Raw genomic sequence first — 17,525 nt, 5'->3', positions numbered from 1 at the left:
TCACTTGGTATTGGAAATATCAACAGTCTGTAACCATCGATGTTCACAACTCCCCCATTTGACACCGCAGCATAACATCCGCTGCTTGTCCAATGCTTCTTGGAGACCTGAAGCTGCTACACGATCCTGAACTGTCGGCACCTAAGACTGGGGGAGGAGGAAGAGAATGGTCAACAGTTCGCATGCACTGGACTTACATTTGAAAGACCGAGTTTTCTGTGGTTTCCCTAAACAATATCGGGACAATTCTGAAATGCATTCTTTAATGTCCTGTCGACATCGAGTGCGAGAACGGCAGTTAAAAAAAATAGAGGCGAGTGCGAATAGGTCTCGCTCTCTAAGTGGTCCGTAAAAACTTAATTATGTATGTAGATAAGAACAATAATTTCGTGTGGTTCAATGGTCTGGTGCAAGTCTTTGTACTGGACGCCACTTCGGCGACTTGCTTGTCCCTAACCTACCTCAGTACACCATCCGGAGAAAGAATAAATTCCGCACGCTCTCCGTTTCCAGGCACGCGCTAAAGTGCTAGACCACCAGGCTCGATTTGTATATAGATAGTTTATCTACAGGTTTTGATTAGTGAGTTAGTGAGAATCAAACTATGTGACATAAATGGCCGTAACTTTTGACTGCATAGGCTTAGAATGTTAAATTGTTTACACCGCCAAGAGACTGTGTATGACATAAATTTCAAATTGATATCGCTACCCATTCTTGAGAAAAAGGGGTCGTGACAGTTGGACAGACATACAGGCAGACAGGCAGGCAGAAAAGTGACCCTATGAGAGTTTCATTTTTATCGACTTAAAACGGAAAAAAGGACCAGCCTTTCATCTTTCGAGCAGATTGAGAGGCTAACGACCTAAAACTCGTGGTGTTATTGTTACAGAGGCTGGTCACGATCGAGGTGCGGCCAGCACTGTCTGTGTGGCACGTGGCGGCTGGATGGCCCTGGAGCGCCCTTGAATGCAGGCGGTGGTAATGGCGCTTCCCGGCTGTCGCGGCCCCCTCCGGGCCACGGTTTGCCAATTCGCGGCACCGTGGGAAACCCTCGCGTGCCTCACACGCCCACCGCTCAACGCCCTGCAGCGTCAACGCTATAACCAGCCGAGCTCCGGTACACAATAGTGGGCACTTGTGCTTCATACAGTCGCAACAGTTTCTAAAGTTACGTTTACAAGGGCCATAAAAATGTCATATTGCCGACAGTATATCCCGACAATGTTGTCCAGCAATATTGGGGCTGCACGAATTGCGGCCACATGCACCACAACAGTACCGGCCGCTATTTCCCGGCAACATTTGGGGCAATACATTTAGGGGGCAGAAGTGCTTACACGGGGACACGCTACTGCCGCAAAATAGACGGACGCGAACTAATAGAAGTGAATACGATTCTACTGCTTTTACAGCACACAAGGAATAAAGCTAGAAAAAAATGAGCTCAACTTCGTGGATGCATTCTTTTTTTAAGTAAGCGGAATGTTTCGGAAAATTTAACTCGTGAACTACATACCTCTTTCCGGTATTTTACCATAACGTCCGGACACGATACCGAATATCTCGTACAAGCAGTTGGTCCGATAATTGCTAATCTAATATAAATCTGAGAGAGCGCACGAATATACCAATCACCCTTCGGTTTTTAATTACCGGTGGGTCGTACAGAACTCTAACATACATCTTTAATGGGCACTACTCTTCAATGAGCCTCTTGGTACCGGAAGTATGCGACGCTTTGGTAGCAGGGCTGAGGGATTTCATTAAGGTAAGTTTGAAACGAGCATACAAGTTTTTGTATTTTCTTTCCGTTCACCAGCACACGGAAACACACGTGATAAACTTCACAACGGAATCAATCGTGATTCAGAGCTAATCAGCAACGACTTGCCAAATGTTATTTTTCAGAATGCGAACTTTCTATACATTACTTTCGACGCCCCACAGCTATGGTCGTTGATGAATTGCATTTATAAAATTCAAAGTTCTCTCGTTTGACCACTTTGCCACTGCTGCACACAATAAACTCACAATAAGAATTAACTAGCAAAACAAATGGACAAATTCAGGAGCGCAAACTTTCGAACAAAAGCAAAATTAAATAAAGGGATCGGTTGGTAGGACATGTTGTGAGCATCAAGGGATCACCAATTTAGTATTGGAGGGCAGCGTGGAAGGTAAAACTCGTAGAGGGAGACCAAGAGATGAATACACTAAGCAGATTGAGATGGATGTAGGTTGCAGTAGGTACTGGGAGATGAAGAAGCTTGCACAGGATAGAGTAGCATGGAGAGCTGCATCAAACCAGTCTCAGGACTGAAGACCACAACAATAACCACAACAAATCATAAAGAATTTCGTTTAAGAAATGACTGTTTCAACTAATTTATATTAAAAATTGAATTCCAATTAATATTTTCTTTTTCAAAAGTTGACTAATTTCAAACGCACTTTTAATGGAGGTAAATCAAAGCTTTAATAACCACTGTATCAAAATTTCTGGTAGAGTTTTATTTATACGAAAATGTTTGCAATATCGTCGTTTTTTGTCAATCTCGTAATTTACAGACTAGTGCCAGAATGATAATCATCGTAGAAACATCGAAAACAAAAAAGAATATTTTGACATCTTGCTCAGTTTATGAAGGGCGATAGTTTACATGAAGGACATTTTTTTAGAGATATTGGAAAACATTCTCCTTTAATATTCGTGAAAACTTCTCTTTCATCAGAAAGCCTGGAAGCATACCGGAACGTTTCATTAAAAATTCGCAGTTATGGCTGATGATGGACCCTTAGCTGTAATTCACATTTTATGTTAATTATGTGTAATAATCATTTCATAAATGAAATTTTGTTTATGATGTAACTGACAACACTTTAGGCCATTAACATTACTTGCAAGTTGTTATAATTTTTTGAAATAATTAATAAAAAAATAAAATGAAAAAAGTTATCCGAAGATAGGACAGAACTTGAATCGCCTACGTGGCAAGCGAATCAGCTACAGACGCAGCCATTTCGCTGTGCTGCCATAGTGTTTAAATTCACCGGCACAGGAGCTGCGCGTAGAAAGTTAGAGCCCTTTTTCTTTTAATGTTCTGACTACTGCGCTTTCAACGTTTATGCGTGGACCTCTTTGAGGTTTACTGCTAACCTGCGACGCCTCATCCGGAACTGAATTCCCGAGACTGTAAGGTCTTCTCGTCAGAATCTTGAGTGCAGCGCTGTCGGTGAGAGAAACCGGAAACAAATGTGAAAGCAACAGGGAGCCACTTACAGACAAGGACAGAATTACATAGTGCCCTTCAGTACGAAATATTCTCCAACCTTGGCAACCCCTCGGTAATATGTCAGCAATAAACCTTCAACAGTCTGCAACATCAGCTATATTGTCCGGCCCAGGCGCAAAATTGCTGTGTATTGCAGCCACTTTATATCAGTGCTGAGGGCAACGCTATTTCGAACAAATATTGACGTAAAATATTGTCTGTGTAAATGCACCTTAACACTGTAACATGTCGCAATGCTTGCACGAGTATTGATGAAGACAGGTCTGATGGAGCGCTCCACGCTACTCTATTTTGTGCAAGTCTTCCCACATCTGTACAAGTACTGCACCCTGCGAACATTTGAAATTACTTAGTCACGTCAAGCATTGGTCTCCCTCTGCAGCCCACCCCACTCCTCCCCTACCAGCTCGCTCTTCTCTCTCTCTCTCTCACTCTCTCTCTCTCTCTCTCTCTCTCTCTCTCTCTCACACACACGCACACAATTCAATCCAAACCAAGTAATTTGTACCATCGAACTCTTTTCTCCCCAACTCCATTCAATGCCTCTTCATTAGTTACCGGTGTACCCATAAAATCTGGAGCGTTCTGCTATAGCACCACAGTTTTAAAACTTCTGTTCTCTTCTTATTTATACTGTTAAGAGTCCACGTGTCGTTTCCATATAATGCCACACTGCAGAAAAATACCCTCAAATGGCTCTGGGCACTATGGGACTTAACTTCAGAGGTCATCAGTCCCCTAGAACTTAGAACTACTTAAACCTAACTAACCTAAGGACATCACACACATCCATGCCCGAGGCAGGATTCGATCCTGCGACCGTAGCGGTCGCGCGGTTCCAGACTGTATCGTCTAGAACCGCTCGGCCACTCCGGCTGGCAAAAATACCCACAGAAAGACTCCCTAACAATTAAATTTATAACAGATGTTAACGTATATCATTTTCAGGAAAGCATATCTGGATATCGGGAGTCTGAGTTTTTACTTCCGTCGTTGTTTTTTTTCCCAAGCTTGCAAAACTTGTCAGCTACTTTTACTGCCACATTTCCTAGTCTCAATTCCCTCAATATCGCCCAGTTCAATTACACTACATTGTATTACCTTTGCTTCACTTTTATTGGGGTTCGCCTTACGACCTTTTTTTCCAGACACTGTACATTCCATTCAAATGATCCTCCAACTGTTCCCGTTTCTGACAGAATAACAGTGTCATCGACGAACATGAAAGTTTTTGTTTCTTCTCCCTGGACCTTTCTTCTCTTTCCAAATTTCTCTTTAGCTTCAGAAACAGAATAACGTAGAGAGATAGGGAACAAACCTGTCTCACTCCCTTCTAAACTACTGCCTCCCTTTCAGTCCTTTGATTCTTAGAGCCTCAGTCTGGTTTCTAGAAAAGTTAGATCCCTGATAACTTCAGATTGACACTGTAATCCATATGAACAGTAGGGGAAGATTCTATTTTTGATATGTTATTGCTTACAGTTTTGTTTGAATTAGCAGTAGTAGTGGCAGTGGTAGTATATTTATCCACGGATGATTTTTACAGTATTAGTCAGTTTACTAGGAAAGAGAGCATAATTAAAAGTTAAATAATTCCTACGTGAAAAGATTCACCTATTCTCAATCCTAAGGTTGTTTCGAACGCCAGTTCTTTTGTTAGGCATGATCCTGTTGAAAAGCTTCCCTCTCCTTCCTCCTACCCATGAAAAGGCGTAATCAGTTGTAGGAGAACCTACAGTTTAACGTACAGTGACGTATAATTGCTACTGTTTCTTATGCAGTAATCCTCTTTTAGAGCATAAATAGATACGTTTTTGAAGTATGCACTCCGAATAAGCTCATAAAATACTCGAACAGAAACAACAAATAGACGTAGTAGTCTTATCCACTAAATGATCAAATATCAGTAAAACATGTAATGACACCAACATTTTTAAATCCAAATGTACAGAAAAAGTTATTTTAACCGTGATGAGTCGAGAACATAGCGGTTGATTTGGCAAATACCACAGAATATCTTTCAGTGATACTTACAGAACAACTATTATACGTATATTTAATTTATTATTTCCTTATGTTTTGTTAAATTAATTCTCACGTTCGTTTGTTTGGACACTGAAGGTCATAAAAATGTTTCTCAGAATTCTTTCACCCTCACCAGTATAGAATTTTTACATATGTCTTCACAATTCCTTTCCGAACTGCTGCTGATACTAATTTGATTTAGATTTTTCATTTGTTTTCACTTTCGGTAAGGAAATTAAACAAGAATGTAATCTCAGCACCAGATGCTGCCTACTACAGATATGAAAATAACGCAGTTACAATTGAAAAAGCGTGTTTGATTGGGGCGTTGGAAATTGACAAATTATGAAATTTATTTGTCGCGGGTTCTGTTGTAGTAAAACAATTCAGATAGTAAACATCAACAAAACATGTTTTAAATTACAACTGAAGTATGGAATTAGGGCGCAGTATCGAAATTTCGACTTAACCGTTTCTAGTCGCGCCAGTGAAACATGGGTATGGGACATGGGAAGTTACTTCAGATACGCATAGTCATCGCGTATTAGTGATAGCATGACAGATTATATCGCACAGAGACGCAATTGAGAGTCCTAATTTGGGAGGAAAGGAAGACAATAGGAAAAATTAAAGTTAATTTTGCAACGAATACAGGAAATTTGAACAAAAAAATCTGAGACCAATGTAGTAAACATTTGAACGCAAAACAAGCACCATACATAAAAGTTTCGGCAACATCGCACTAATCTGCACAACAGGCTAAATGTCTTCATACACTACATTAAATCATTGTTAAATGGGAAAGACGAATAGAAATTTCGGCTGAAATCCCACATTTGGTCTACAGGAAAAAAATATATAAGACGCATTTGTAGCAGATGATCCCTTTGTATTTAACTCTCTTCTTTCTCTCTCTCTCTCTCTCTCTCTCTCTCTCTCTGAGACACACACACACACACACACACACACACACACACACACACCTCTTCGACAGACGCCAGGGCCACGATGAAGCTGCTGCATCTCCATTACTTCTTTCGTGGCTTCCTTTTTTTCTGTCTGAAAACCTGGGTCTGCATCCCTTCATATGTTTGTAGTAAATTGCTCGTCCACTGCCACTTGGCTAATATATTTTGATGCATTATATTGCCAACGGTGTTTAGAGCAGACAGCAGAAGTTTCGCTGGAAAGCCATTACACATCCTGCATAAAGTCCCGATCTCTGCCCATGCGATTTCCATATTGTTGGATGTTGGAACGCTGAAGAGAGACATTCGTGGCCGTCGATTGGCTTCGGACAAAGCAGTACACTCCTGCATACAGTCATGATTCTGTAGGCAACCGCAATCATTTTCCTGTGAAGACATTGACCGTCTTGTCTCACAGAGGGATAAATGTATTAAGTCATGGCTATTACTTTTGAAATAATAAACAGTTCACTTACTTTTTTCATTTGATTATCCCTTATACTATTCCCTACAAGACCATCACTATCACGTGAGCGAGTGCAGAGCTTAAGAGACCTCCATAGGTAAGTGTTCACAACAACAGTGCCGCGGGAACAGCAGAAACAAAACATTAAAAGGAGAACTGCAACAACCTAACCTCCCGTAAAAAACTCTTACTTCTGTGTTATCAAAAACAGATTTTCGATATCTGATAACACAGTATAGATTACATATTTTCAGGCACCTATGGAAGTGAAACGCGTATTTTGGATAGGGAACTCATTTAAATTGTTGTGTTGAAAAAACATATACCCAGGACATATGTAGTAGAAGGGGAAGTGGGTGGGCGTGGCGGCAAGAGTCGCTCCGCAGCGACTGAAAAATAATTTTGAGATTTCACTACAAATGGCTCTAGGTACTTTCCTCTGCTAGCCAACGTTCATTTCATGTTATGCATTTCTTCAAACTGATGGGGTCAGTTTGAGGCCCAAGCGACACAAACCGTCACTTTGGGCGAGAAGCTAACAGGTGTACCAAGCTGTCACAGCTGTAAGATTTCTATAGCTGGTGTACCACAGTTGGTAATAGCCGCTCGGAGCACAAAGTTCAGAGAGACGCCATGGGAATGTGTCGGGCGCCCCTGGCCAAGTGCAAGATTGTGTACAGTACGTATCATAGTCAGTATCGTAAGTTTATGCGGGTGATAATGTACGAAGGGGAGCGTCGCCAAATTATTAGTCGCTTCTGTGGAAATACGTTCTCGAACCGGCCCTGCTGGGCAGGATGCGAGTTCGATTTGCTAGATGTTTATTTCATGGGACGGGACTGTGCTCCCTGGGTAATTCTGTAAACGAATATATTGTCGGTATGTATGTGTGAAGTTTTAACTGTCGAAAGCGTTCCCAGAAATGTCCGATATTATTGGCTGCAAAGCCAAACAATCTAGCAGTTTTAATTTGTTAGCTAATGTGCTTCATTTATTCAGCATTAACATTGAATGGGATACAATATACGATCTATGTAAACTGACGCTCTTTCGTCTAGCCGCTGGAGGCGTCGCCAGGCAGTCGAGTCATCTGGCGGCAGCTTTGAGCAACACGGTTCGGTTTCGGCGAGCAGCCGATAGATGGCTGTGCATCAGCTAAATAACGAAGAGAGCGCCAAATTGTTCTGTTTACTGGTCTTCCTTTTTCGCAAATTTCTGCTTGACCTCTGCTGCACCATGTAGTGAGCATTCATAACAGAATTATTACAAAATAAACTGTATTACAAGTCGAGCAAAGCGTTGACATTACTATCGAATGCGCAACACGCTCGGATTCAACGGTGGGTTCAGGAAGGTCATGGCTCAACCCCCTCCATTACATCTTATTAGATACGTTTAAATTTCTTCATATACCAATCTCTAAATTTCACACCTAACTTATACAGAGTAAAGTTGCATGAAAGAAGTCAAGAAATTCCACGAATTACAAGCTGCATTTAACGCAGCATATTTTTCAGTTGATTGCTAGAGGCCCTACACACCTCGATGGGCTTCAGATACGACCCGTAACAAAGCGGGTGTACTCTGAAAAGTTTGTAGCCTCGACATCAGGGGTGTCCAACCTTTTAGCTTACTTGGGCCACATTGGAAGAAGACGACCATTTTTGGGCCGCAAATAATATACTTGGCACTAATAATAACCGCAGAAAAAAAAGACGGGATGGACCAATGAGAGAAGAGCACTGGGCGGGAGTTTCAAGCTGAAAATATTAAGTTTATCATAACTTTACATAAACGGAATTTTATTATTTTTTTATTGTGATAGATGCTCACTTCTTGCGCCGTATTGAAACGTACTATGGGTCGCATGTGGCCCGCGGGTTGGCCCCCCTCTGCTTAACATGAGATAGCAGCATATGTCAACAAAAGTTGAGGAATTTGTTTGCGCGTGCTTAGTAAGGCACTCATCAAAATTTCGTACATTTTGGACGCTCAGTTGTTGTTTGACAGCTGTTTTAGTGAATCGATGAGTGTTTTCATGAAAATGGACAGAATCGAACATCGAGCTGTCACTAAATTTTTGTTTTTGAAAGGCAATACGCCTGCGCAAATTAAACACGAGTTAAACGCTTTGTACGGGGACTTTGTACCATCATTTGCCACTGTGAAATTTTGGGCAGTATAGTTTAAGCGACGCGGTCGTACCAAATAGGGTGACGACGAGCATTCGGGTTGGGCACAAACTGCAACCGCCGACGATAACATTGCTTAAGTTCACCAGACGGTGCTAGAGAAAAAGGAGAAAACTATTACAGCGCGGCATTACTTGACAAGCTGAAAGAAGAAACGACAAGCGTAAGAAGAAAAATTTGTTTCACCAAGACAATGCGTCGTGTCTGACATCAGCAATTGCCATGGCTTAAATCCACGAACTGCGGTTTCAGCTGCTTGACCTCCCTCCTTACTCCCGCAAGAGACTTTCTTTGTTCCTACCTAAGATCACTGAGCATCACTCTAACGGCATCTGATTGTGTCTGGAGCACGACACACAGATTTTGTTTCGGGGTATGGATACGTATGAAATAGTTGTGTGAAAGGAAAAAAAGTGAGCACTGTTTTACTTAAAGGTGAAAGTTCTATACTAGTTTCTCTAATTTTGCGATAACTATATTAGCAACAATCTAATATCCTTGCAAAAAATCCTGAAGAGTATTTTGGAGGCGTCGGTGGATGCAAAGCGCGCTTAAAACGGTGGAAAAATTTAAATAACATTACAATTCTTCCTGGATCCTGCCGAATGGTAAGCATCGCTGACTATGGTGCAGAAGCCGGGTTCGATTACCGGTGCCTCAGTGTGTGCTTCTCTTTTTGTGTGTGTGTGTGTGTGTGTGTGTGTGTGTGTGTGTGTGTGTGTGTGTGTGTGTGTGTGAAAGGGGGGGGGGCAGCGGGAGGTGTAGGCATGTTTTGAACGTGGGCCATAAGCCTCGTGATGCTTATGAGGAGCTGTTTGAGTAAGGAAGCAGCGGCATCATCGGGATTCATCTACTGGCAACAGTGGCTGTAGGAATTGGCGACTGCTGATTACATGGCCCACGATTATAGAGCGCTCCTTATTACAGAGTCGACCAGTAGGAACAGCCGTTGAGGCCTAATCTCTGAGGGGTAGTAACATTTACGTTTTACAATTCTCCCTAGACTGAATATCAATGACAACGTATTTGGAAAAGCAAACGAAGTTTGGAACATTTATGAGGAGTTAATTTTATGCTCGACCAGGAAGCATATCTAAAATTCAAAGTTTTCGTTGTACACTATCAGTTAAGTGGAACATGGGTCATGGCTGTCATTAAACTTTCCCTTTATTCCTCCATATCTCCTAAGGTCATCTCAGCCTTTGTTTCTATACGATCACCGGAAATGCACGCAGAAATCTGTCGAGTGAAATGTCTGCAGAGCTCTACTCGTATATTGCCATCCATAAACTCGCACTTAAGGATGTAGTAGTAGCAGCCACCAAAGTACCGTTCTCGAGCTGCATTGTAAGAAATCACACCAAAAACGACGCGTTCATTTTGAATCGTTAGTCCGCCGTTGCCTTGAAGCAACTATTTTCATAGCACGCAAATTTTAATATAGAAACCTCCAAATGAGACATCTTAACTTCAGAAAACTGTATTCCTAGATGGCGTCTGCGCGGTTAGGCTTGCGAGATGGAAAACAGACTTGCGTTACACCGTTTCACATTTCGTAACGTATTTTGGGAATCCAGTATTTGGCGTTGCTCTGTTGTTCATTATCGTAGAAGCTTCACAGCCTGAAATTCCGTCTTACAATGCCACAAATCACGACACATTTGAGGACGGCATAACGGCTGGGCGACAGATTGGGTGAGCGTGGAATTTAAAAGCCTCTATATCGGAAAGAAATGAGTAGTCAGTAAACAAATTCTTATCGCCCTTATTACAAAATACATCATGCTCGGATGTTTCTTACAGTGCAGCCTACAAGCAAGATCCCCACTAAGGAGTAGGATTGCGTGCACTCAGTGTTAATGCCCGACGTGGATGCACGGTACAACTACTCCGTCTCGCTTCAGAGAACAAAAGGAGAAACATGGTTAGGTAGGCGATTTCACTGGATGCAGCTTTCAGAAACAAACACACCCGTTGCACTAAAACGTAAATTGTAGCACTTAAACAGCTAGTGAGTGGCTTTTTTAATTCTGCATTATTAATTCTACACGGTTATTTAACTTATACTTAGATCCAAATATAGCCAGGATTGACGACGTCCCACCGTTGCAATCACGACGTAGCAAACTGCCAAAGATCACGCCACAATGCTGCATGTTTCACTTTAGACTGCCTCCATCCCTTGGTGGTGGTCTCTTACGCATATACTATAGTCGCTTTCCTGCAGTATCCTTGTCCGGCATTTCTTCACTTTCAATAGGCTTGTACGACAAGTGGCGGTACTTATTCTTTCAAATTAAAAAAAAAAAGATGTAATAATACGCCTATGGTAGAGCTGAACCTGCGAATATGGTTGTACCTGCCACGTCCATTGTGCTTTTAGAGAACAGATGGTTAGCGACAAACCAGACTCGAGCGGGAGGACAATGACAAGTGTTTTCTCTCGGCGCTACCTCTTCAGTGGGCACGACGCGCCTTGCAAACACAGAAGGATCTAATCCCTGGGAAAACACTGCTGCTGTTTACCTAAAGCCATTGTGCCCCTGATGACGCAAAGGCCGAGTATAGTTCGGCAGGCAATGTCGCGATGAGTTGCTGGCAAGAGCCACTGAGTTATTTATTTTCTTCATCAATTTTAAGACTCTTCCCCTAAGGAGAGGTCACTGACGCTCGCTATTGCGGAGGCGTTCTAACCAGGAGCAGCAGGCCCAAATCTTGGCAGTCGAAGAAACTCTGCTGTTCTGATTGGAAAGAGTAATAGAATCCCTGGTCAACAACCTATGCGCCAGTGTTCCGGGTTAATACCCAAACCAACTCGCTCCGGCTCACGGAATGACGGCATATGAAACTGTTATTTATCGTTTGCTCGTCGGACAGGTATATTAAGCTCGACTGTCCATTTGGTCCTACCAGAGAGCAAGAGACTGTTTGTTGGAACTATTTTTCATTTCTTTCTTCTATTTCCTTGCCACATTTATCCAAAGTACACGTTACACTACCCAAAGAGTCATCAGTCACCCACACTACACATAAATACAGGGTGTTACAAAAAGGTACGGCCAAACTTTCAGGAAACATTCCTCACACACAAAGAAAGAAAATATGTTATGTGGACATGTGTCCGGAAACGCTTACTTTCCATGTTAGAGCTCATTTTATTACTTCTCTTCAAATCACATTAATCATGGAATGGAAACACACAGCAACAGAACGTACCAGCGTGACTTCAAACACTTTGTTACAAGAAATGTTCAAAATGTCCTCCGTTAGCGAGGATACATGCATCCACCCTCCGTCGCATGGAATCCCTGATGCGCTGATGCAGCACTGGAGAATGGAGTATTGTATCACAGCCGTCCACAATACGAGCACGAAGAGTCTGTACATTTGGTACCGGGGTTGCGTAGACAAGAGCTTTCAAATGCCCCCATAAATGAGAGTCAAGGGGGTTGAGGTCAGGAGAGCGTGGAGGCCATGGAATTGGTCCGCCTCTACCAATCCATCGGTCACCGAATCTGTTGTTGAGAAGCGTACGAACACTTCGACTGAGATGTGCAGGAGCTCCATCGTGCATGAACCACATGTTGTGTCGTACTTGTAAAGGCACATGTTCTAGCAGCACAGGTAGAGTATCCCGTATGAAATCATGATAACGTGCTCCATTGAGCGTAGGTGGAAGAAACTAAAATGAGCTCTAACATGGAAATTGTTTTCCGGACACATGTCCACATAACATCTTTTCTTTATCTGTGTGTGAGGAATGTTTCCTGAAAGTTTGGCAGTACCTTTTTGTAACACGCTGTATATTTAACACACCACCATGAGGAAAGTACGACCCACTAAAGAACATGCAAAATTGGTACGTTATATATGAGTGCTACCTTGTAAGTTTCAATTTTAGATTCCATTGTTCATCCCGTAACATCCCTAGGTATAAGAAGTCGTGAACGTGAGTGACATTCTCGTGTCTATTATTAGCGGTAGTTGCAAAACCATCTCCATGGCAGGATGCAAATAGTGTTACCATAATGGTGATCAGCAATGTGCGTCTAATGCGAGAGGTGCATTTATTAGAAAACTTCCTGTAAGTAACGTGAATGTGTCATTCTTCTAAATCCAGGAATTTCATTTAGATTTCGGAAACCATTACATCCACGCGACTGCACTACGTCAGAAACGCTGGACCCCCTGAAGGTTGCTTTGGGGGTTAAAACAGTCTCATAAATGTGTTGTTTTAGATTCTCTGTCCGGAATTTCCTTCTGTTCGTCATCACCACGTACGGATGCCAGTTGTTAATCATATCTGCTGTCCAGAACACCATTGTACTCTCCAGCTGTTTATTTTTTCCATCCTCCAATGAATTTCGCAGGGACGTAGCAACTTGTCGTTAATGTATTTACCCACATGTCGGTTGGGGGGAACCACCTATGATGCACATTTATGTCCCAAAACCAATCCTACAGTACTGGGGTTTTAAGAGATGTTTCCAGCATCTCCAGTCTATTAAAGTGGCGGCACCAAGGTATTAATTTATTTTTTCATTTGTTTCGTGGGAGTTAGGCGAACGCAAGCTGCGCAATCATGGAATAAGATACTGCGTAATTCACAGAATTCTGATTTAAAAACCGAGCGAGGTGGCGCAGTGGTTAGCACACTGGACTCGCATTCGGGAGGACGACGGTTCAATCCCGTCTCCGGCCATCCTGATTTAGGTTTTCCGTGATTTCCCTAAATCGCTTCAGGCAAATGCCGGGATGGTTCCTTTGAAAGGGCACGGCCGATTTCCTTCCCCATCCTTCCCTAACACGAGCTTGCGCTCCGTCTCTAATGACCTCGTTGTCGACGGGACGTTAAACACTAATATCCTCCTCCTCTGATTTAAAAAAAAAAAATCAAAGATTAAAGGAAAGGGTTTGCTGAAGTATATACCACTGAGGAACCCAGTGTACCGAAAGACCTAAAGTATTGTGAGCAACTCCTGTACACTACTGAGTCAACAGCTAAGAAGCTTTCCTACTTGAACATCCGAGTGATAACACAGACCTTGATATCCAAGTTGATGGAAACCTATTGAAAATGGAGCCTAAACAATTATGTACAAGTTTGTGTATAATGTTTAAGGATTGGTGATCCTAGTACAAATTTTTTCTGTATTTGTTCACTGAATCAATGATGCATTTTCTTTTGAAAAATCCCATGCAGGATTTTATGTGCCGGAATGGCACTTCAAATTCGGGAACTGACACTGCAGACCGTCTTCACTGCTCACCCATCATCTGTGTATACTGTTTGTGAACGCGAAGAGCTGTCCAGTAATATGATACCATATGAGATGAAATAAGCAGAGTAAACACGTTTTCGTTGCTTCTTTTGCTTGGTCTTTATATTTTACCCCTTTTTAGCGCTACCATTATCACTCGTAATATTGCCTGTTTTTTGTGAAAATGTGTGTCATTCCAAGTAAGCGACTGTGGTTGTTACCATATACACTGTAAACAGCCAGGTTAATATCGTGCAGAGGTAGTTTTGGATTCTTGATTTGGTTTGGTTTGACTTAGAAATTCTATAGAGGTTTTTTTAGGGCGCTGCGGACAATAGCTACAAAGCTGAATTTTATTTACCAGATTTATGCTTAGTGGAAACACACAGCCCGAATGTTAGTTTCACATGTTTACATTATTTCTGAAGGTATTGCATGTTTTGCACTTACACCTCCATACCGTAAATCACGGATTTTGATGCGCTTCAAATATGTTGTAGAAGCACTTACCTTGAGTACCTGGCTTTCTGGTTTTTTAGCGATGGGCCTTGGGTTTTGAGAACATCGATTTTGATGTTCATTGCGAACTTTGTATACCCGTAACATTAATATATATTCCAAGCAATTCAGCGCAGTACAATGATAAATGTTCACGGCTACCGCGCTGGAGTTACCTGCTCGTGTGCCTTTTTTTTTTTTTTTTTTTTTCAAAATCTACCAATTTTTCAATTTTATTTCAAAGAATATCAACAAACAGTGTAAGGTGTGCGAAATTATAAAGATATTTTCAGTTATTAATTTTCTCAAATATTCTTTCCTTTTGTGGGTCGCAGTTGGAGTTCCAAATGTTCGTACAACGGTCGCTTCTTGTATTACCTGAAATCGATCTCCGCCCATTATCGTCCCCTCTCCCTTGATCGTTAGACGTAACGGGAACCCCAGCTCCTAGTTGCGGCCAATGAGGATGCGAGTTGCATTCCTTTACCTTCGCATCTAACTACGTCAGTTGCTCGCGAAGCGTCTCTAGTGCCATGTGTTCGAAAAATTCTGTGAAATGGAAGAACGAAGTGTTTCTGCAGTAGTGCAGCCAGAAGAAGATCCGCAAGTAGAGAAGTTAACGAAGAATCAAAAGGCGAAATTACAAATGCCATTAAATACGCTGCAAATCTACTCCGCGAGCAGGATTCGAACACGGTACCGCCAGTGCGGTAGCCGTGAACCTTTACCGCTGCGCTACGCTGACTTGCTCGGAAAATATGTAATGCCACGTGCATACAAAGCGCGCAATGGACTTCAGAATCAATTTTCTCTAAAACCAAGGCCCGTTGCTAAAAAACCGGATAGCCAGGTACTCAGGGTAAGTGCTTCTACAACATATTGGAAGCGCATCAAAATCAGTGATTTACAGTAAGGAGGGTTCCCTTGTTAGTCTGTTAAGAAAGAAGAGTTACGTCTTAAACACTTATAGAGCTTTATCTCACACATTTTAGAGTGGATCATTTAAATTGGAGCAGAACTTAGTCAAAACTCCATTAACGGTGATTTTATTTCTTAAAGCCATCTTGTACATGAACCAAACACGTGTTCGACAATATTTATGTTTTAAAATCTAGTGAAAATAATGAACTGTTGCCAGCATCATATGTTTTACTCTTGATGACAAGATAATAAATAACGTAAAACGTGGTTCATTTTTTCCCCATTACCTGGTTATCACTGTATTCACAGACCACATTTAAAGTACTGGTAAAATACTTCAAATAACCTATTTTACTGATTGCGTACACATTTGTTTGCACATTATGAGAATAACGGAGCAGCGGATATAAAGAAATGCTTGATGTATGTGGGCAACTACTTATCGAAATGAGATTGTACCACGTCCGAGCGTCCGCACACAAGCAACAGCTGTGGCAGACTGGCGAATCGTAACCTACCTCCAACTCTTCCCGACGTGACTCACGGCCGGAGAGAGACGCGAGTCATGTGATGTGACGTCAGACGGGTAGACCAATCAGCGTCCTCCTTCCGCTTTCAGCTGTCGCTTCGTTCTTGACAGTTAGCGCCGAGGACGGCAGCGGCCGGGCGTATGCGTGTGCGACGCTTAGAATGAAGACACGGAAGAAACTACTTATTGGTAAGTACCCGGGTCCATACAAGCAAATTATAAACGGATTTTGCATTAGGAAGCTACCGTTTGGGTTCGTTACGGAAATCGGTAGCTTCCGGCGAGGGAGAGCTTCTCACACTGCCTTGCTAAGTGTGATAACGTATTTTTTGCAACACCGCACTCTCTCCTTTCACCCTTTCGTGTCTTGGATGTCTAGCGAGATACATATGGTATTCTAATTTCTACTGTAAAACAAGGAAGGCTTAAGGAGGCGCAAATATCGCTCTTCCTCCTCCTACACCATCACGAGCAGAAGCAACTTACCTATAAGTTTGTTTACTTATGTTAATGCTCTCATATCGATTTATTAGAAAAAAAGCAATGTGTTTGGAAGACGCCGTACAAAATCGAAACTTTTAAAGAAATTACCTTTTCAAAACAATTTTGTGACAAAAATATAGCAGCGTCTTAAAACATGATTTCTACTAACGAAAATATTTGCAGCACTTGTGGAAACATGTCTAGAATGACACTATTGTATTTTTCCAGAATTTTCAAGCCATGTTTTAATATTTTCACGTGTTAACTACCTGTCCTATGAGATGTGCAGGATGAAAGGACAATGGTCCTTTGCGGTCACTCAGAGCTACCTTATTCCACGGAGTCTCAATTCTTCCGTAACTCTTTCTTGAGAGAAGGGAGTTTTGTCTGTAAATGTTTCTACTTACAATTCTATTTGAAAATTTATCCTGATTGGACGGTTGGCTCTGTTTACCTCGGAAGCACAGTTCTTTACAGTGCTGACATCATCATTTACCTTATTCGGCCTACAAAAAACTATGACATGCGTGTAACATAAAACACTCAAGTTCGCGAACCGTGAATCGCGTAAAATTTGCTCTTTGGTGACATCTTGCATTTATGTAGCCGTGGCACAGTGCGTGCCATTTTTCAGCAACGTAAAATACACTATTAATTTGGACAGGTCATTTGTGGACAAATTAACATAATTATCACAAAATTATAAGAATCATCGAAATTATCGGTATTTATGAACGAAATCAATTTAGAGGAATTTTCCAGCTTATTGTAACACAAACGTTTTCACAGTTTTACTTCTGTTAGTTTTATTTCTGAAATCAGTGAAGGTTGCATGTCAAATCTGTATTTAGGGCAGCTGTAGATGGAATCGCAAGGAACTGGCGGA

General features: G+C 41.9%; 1 protein-coding gene across 3 annotated transcripts in view; it reads left to right on the top strand.

The window, feature by feature from the left end:
- The window catches only part of LOC124788077 (phospholipid phosphatase 1-like), a 781,858-nt gene that overhangs the window by 701,214 nt on the left and 63,119 nt on the right, over positions 1-17,525 (top strand). The window contains exon 1 of one of the 3 annotated variants that reach the window (XM_047255171.1): positions 16,266-16,345. The exons of the other annotated variants lie outside the window; for them this stretch is intronic. Coding sequence (XP_047111127.1) covers positions 16,318-16,345 — 28 coding nt within the window. The 5' untranslated portion in view covers positions 16,266-16,317. Of the gene's footprint in view, positions 1-16,265; positions 16,346-17,525 lie in introns of those variants that run through there. 3 annotated transcript variants of the gene reach the window in all.

The sequence above is a fragment of the Schistocerca piceifrons genome, chromosome 3 (assembly GCF_021461385.2).
Source record: "Schistocerca piceifrons isolate TAMUIC-IGC-003096 chromosome 3, iqSchPice1.1, whole genome shotgun sequence".
NCBI lineage: Eukaryota > Metazoa > Arthropoda > Insecta > Orthoptera > Acrididae > Schistocerca > Schistocerca piceifrons.
Note: the sequence above shows the minus strand (reverse complement) of the source record. Positions and strands in the feature narration are given on the sequence as shown.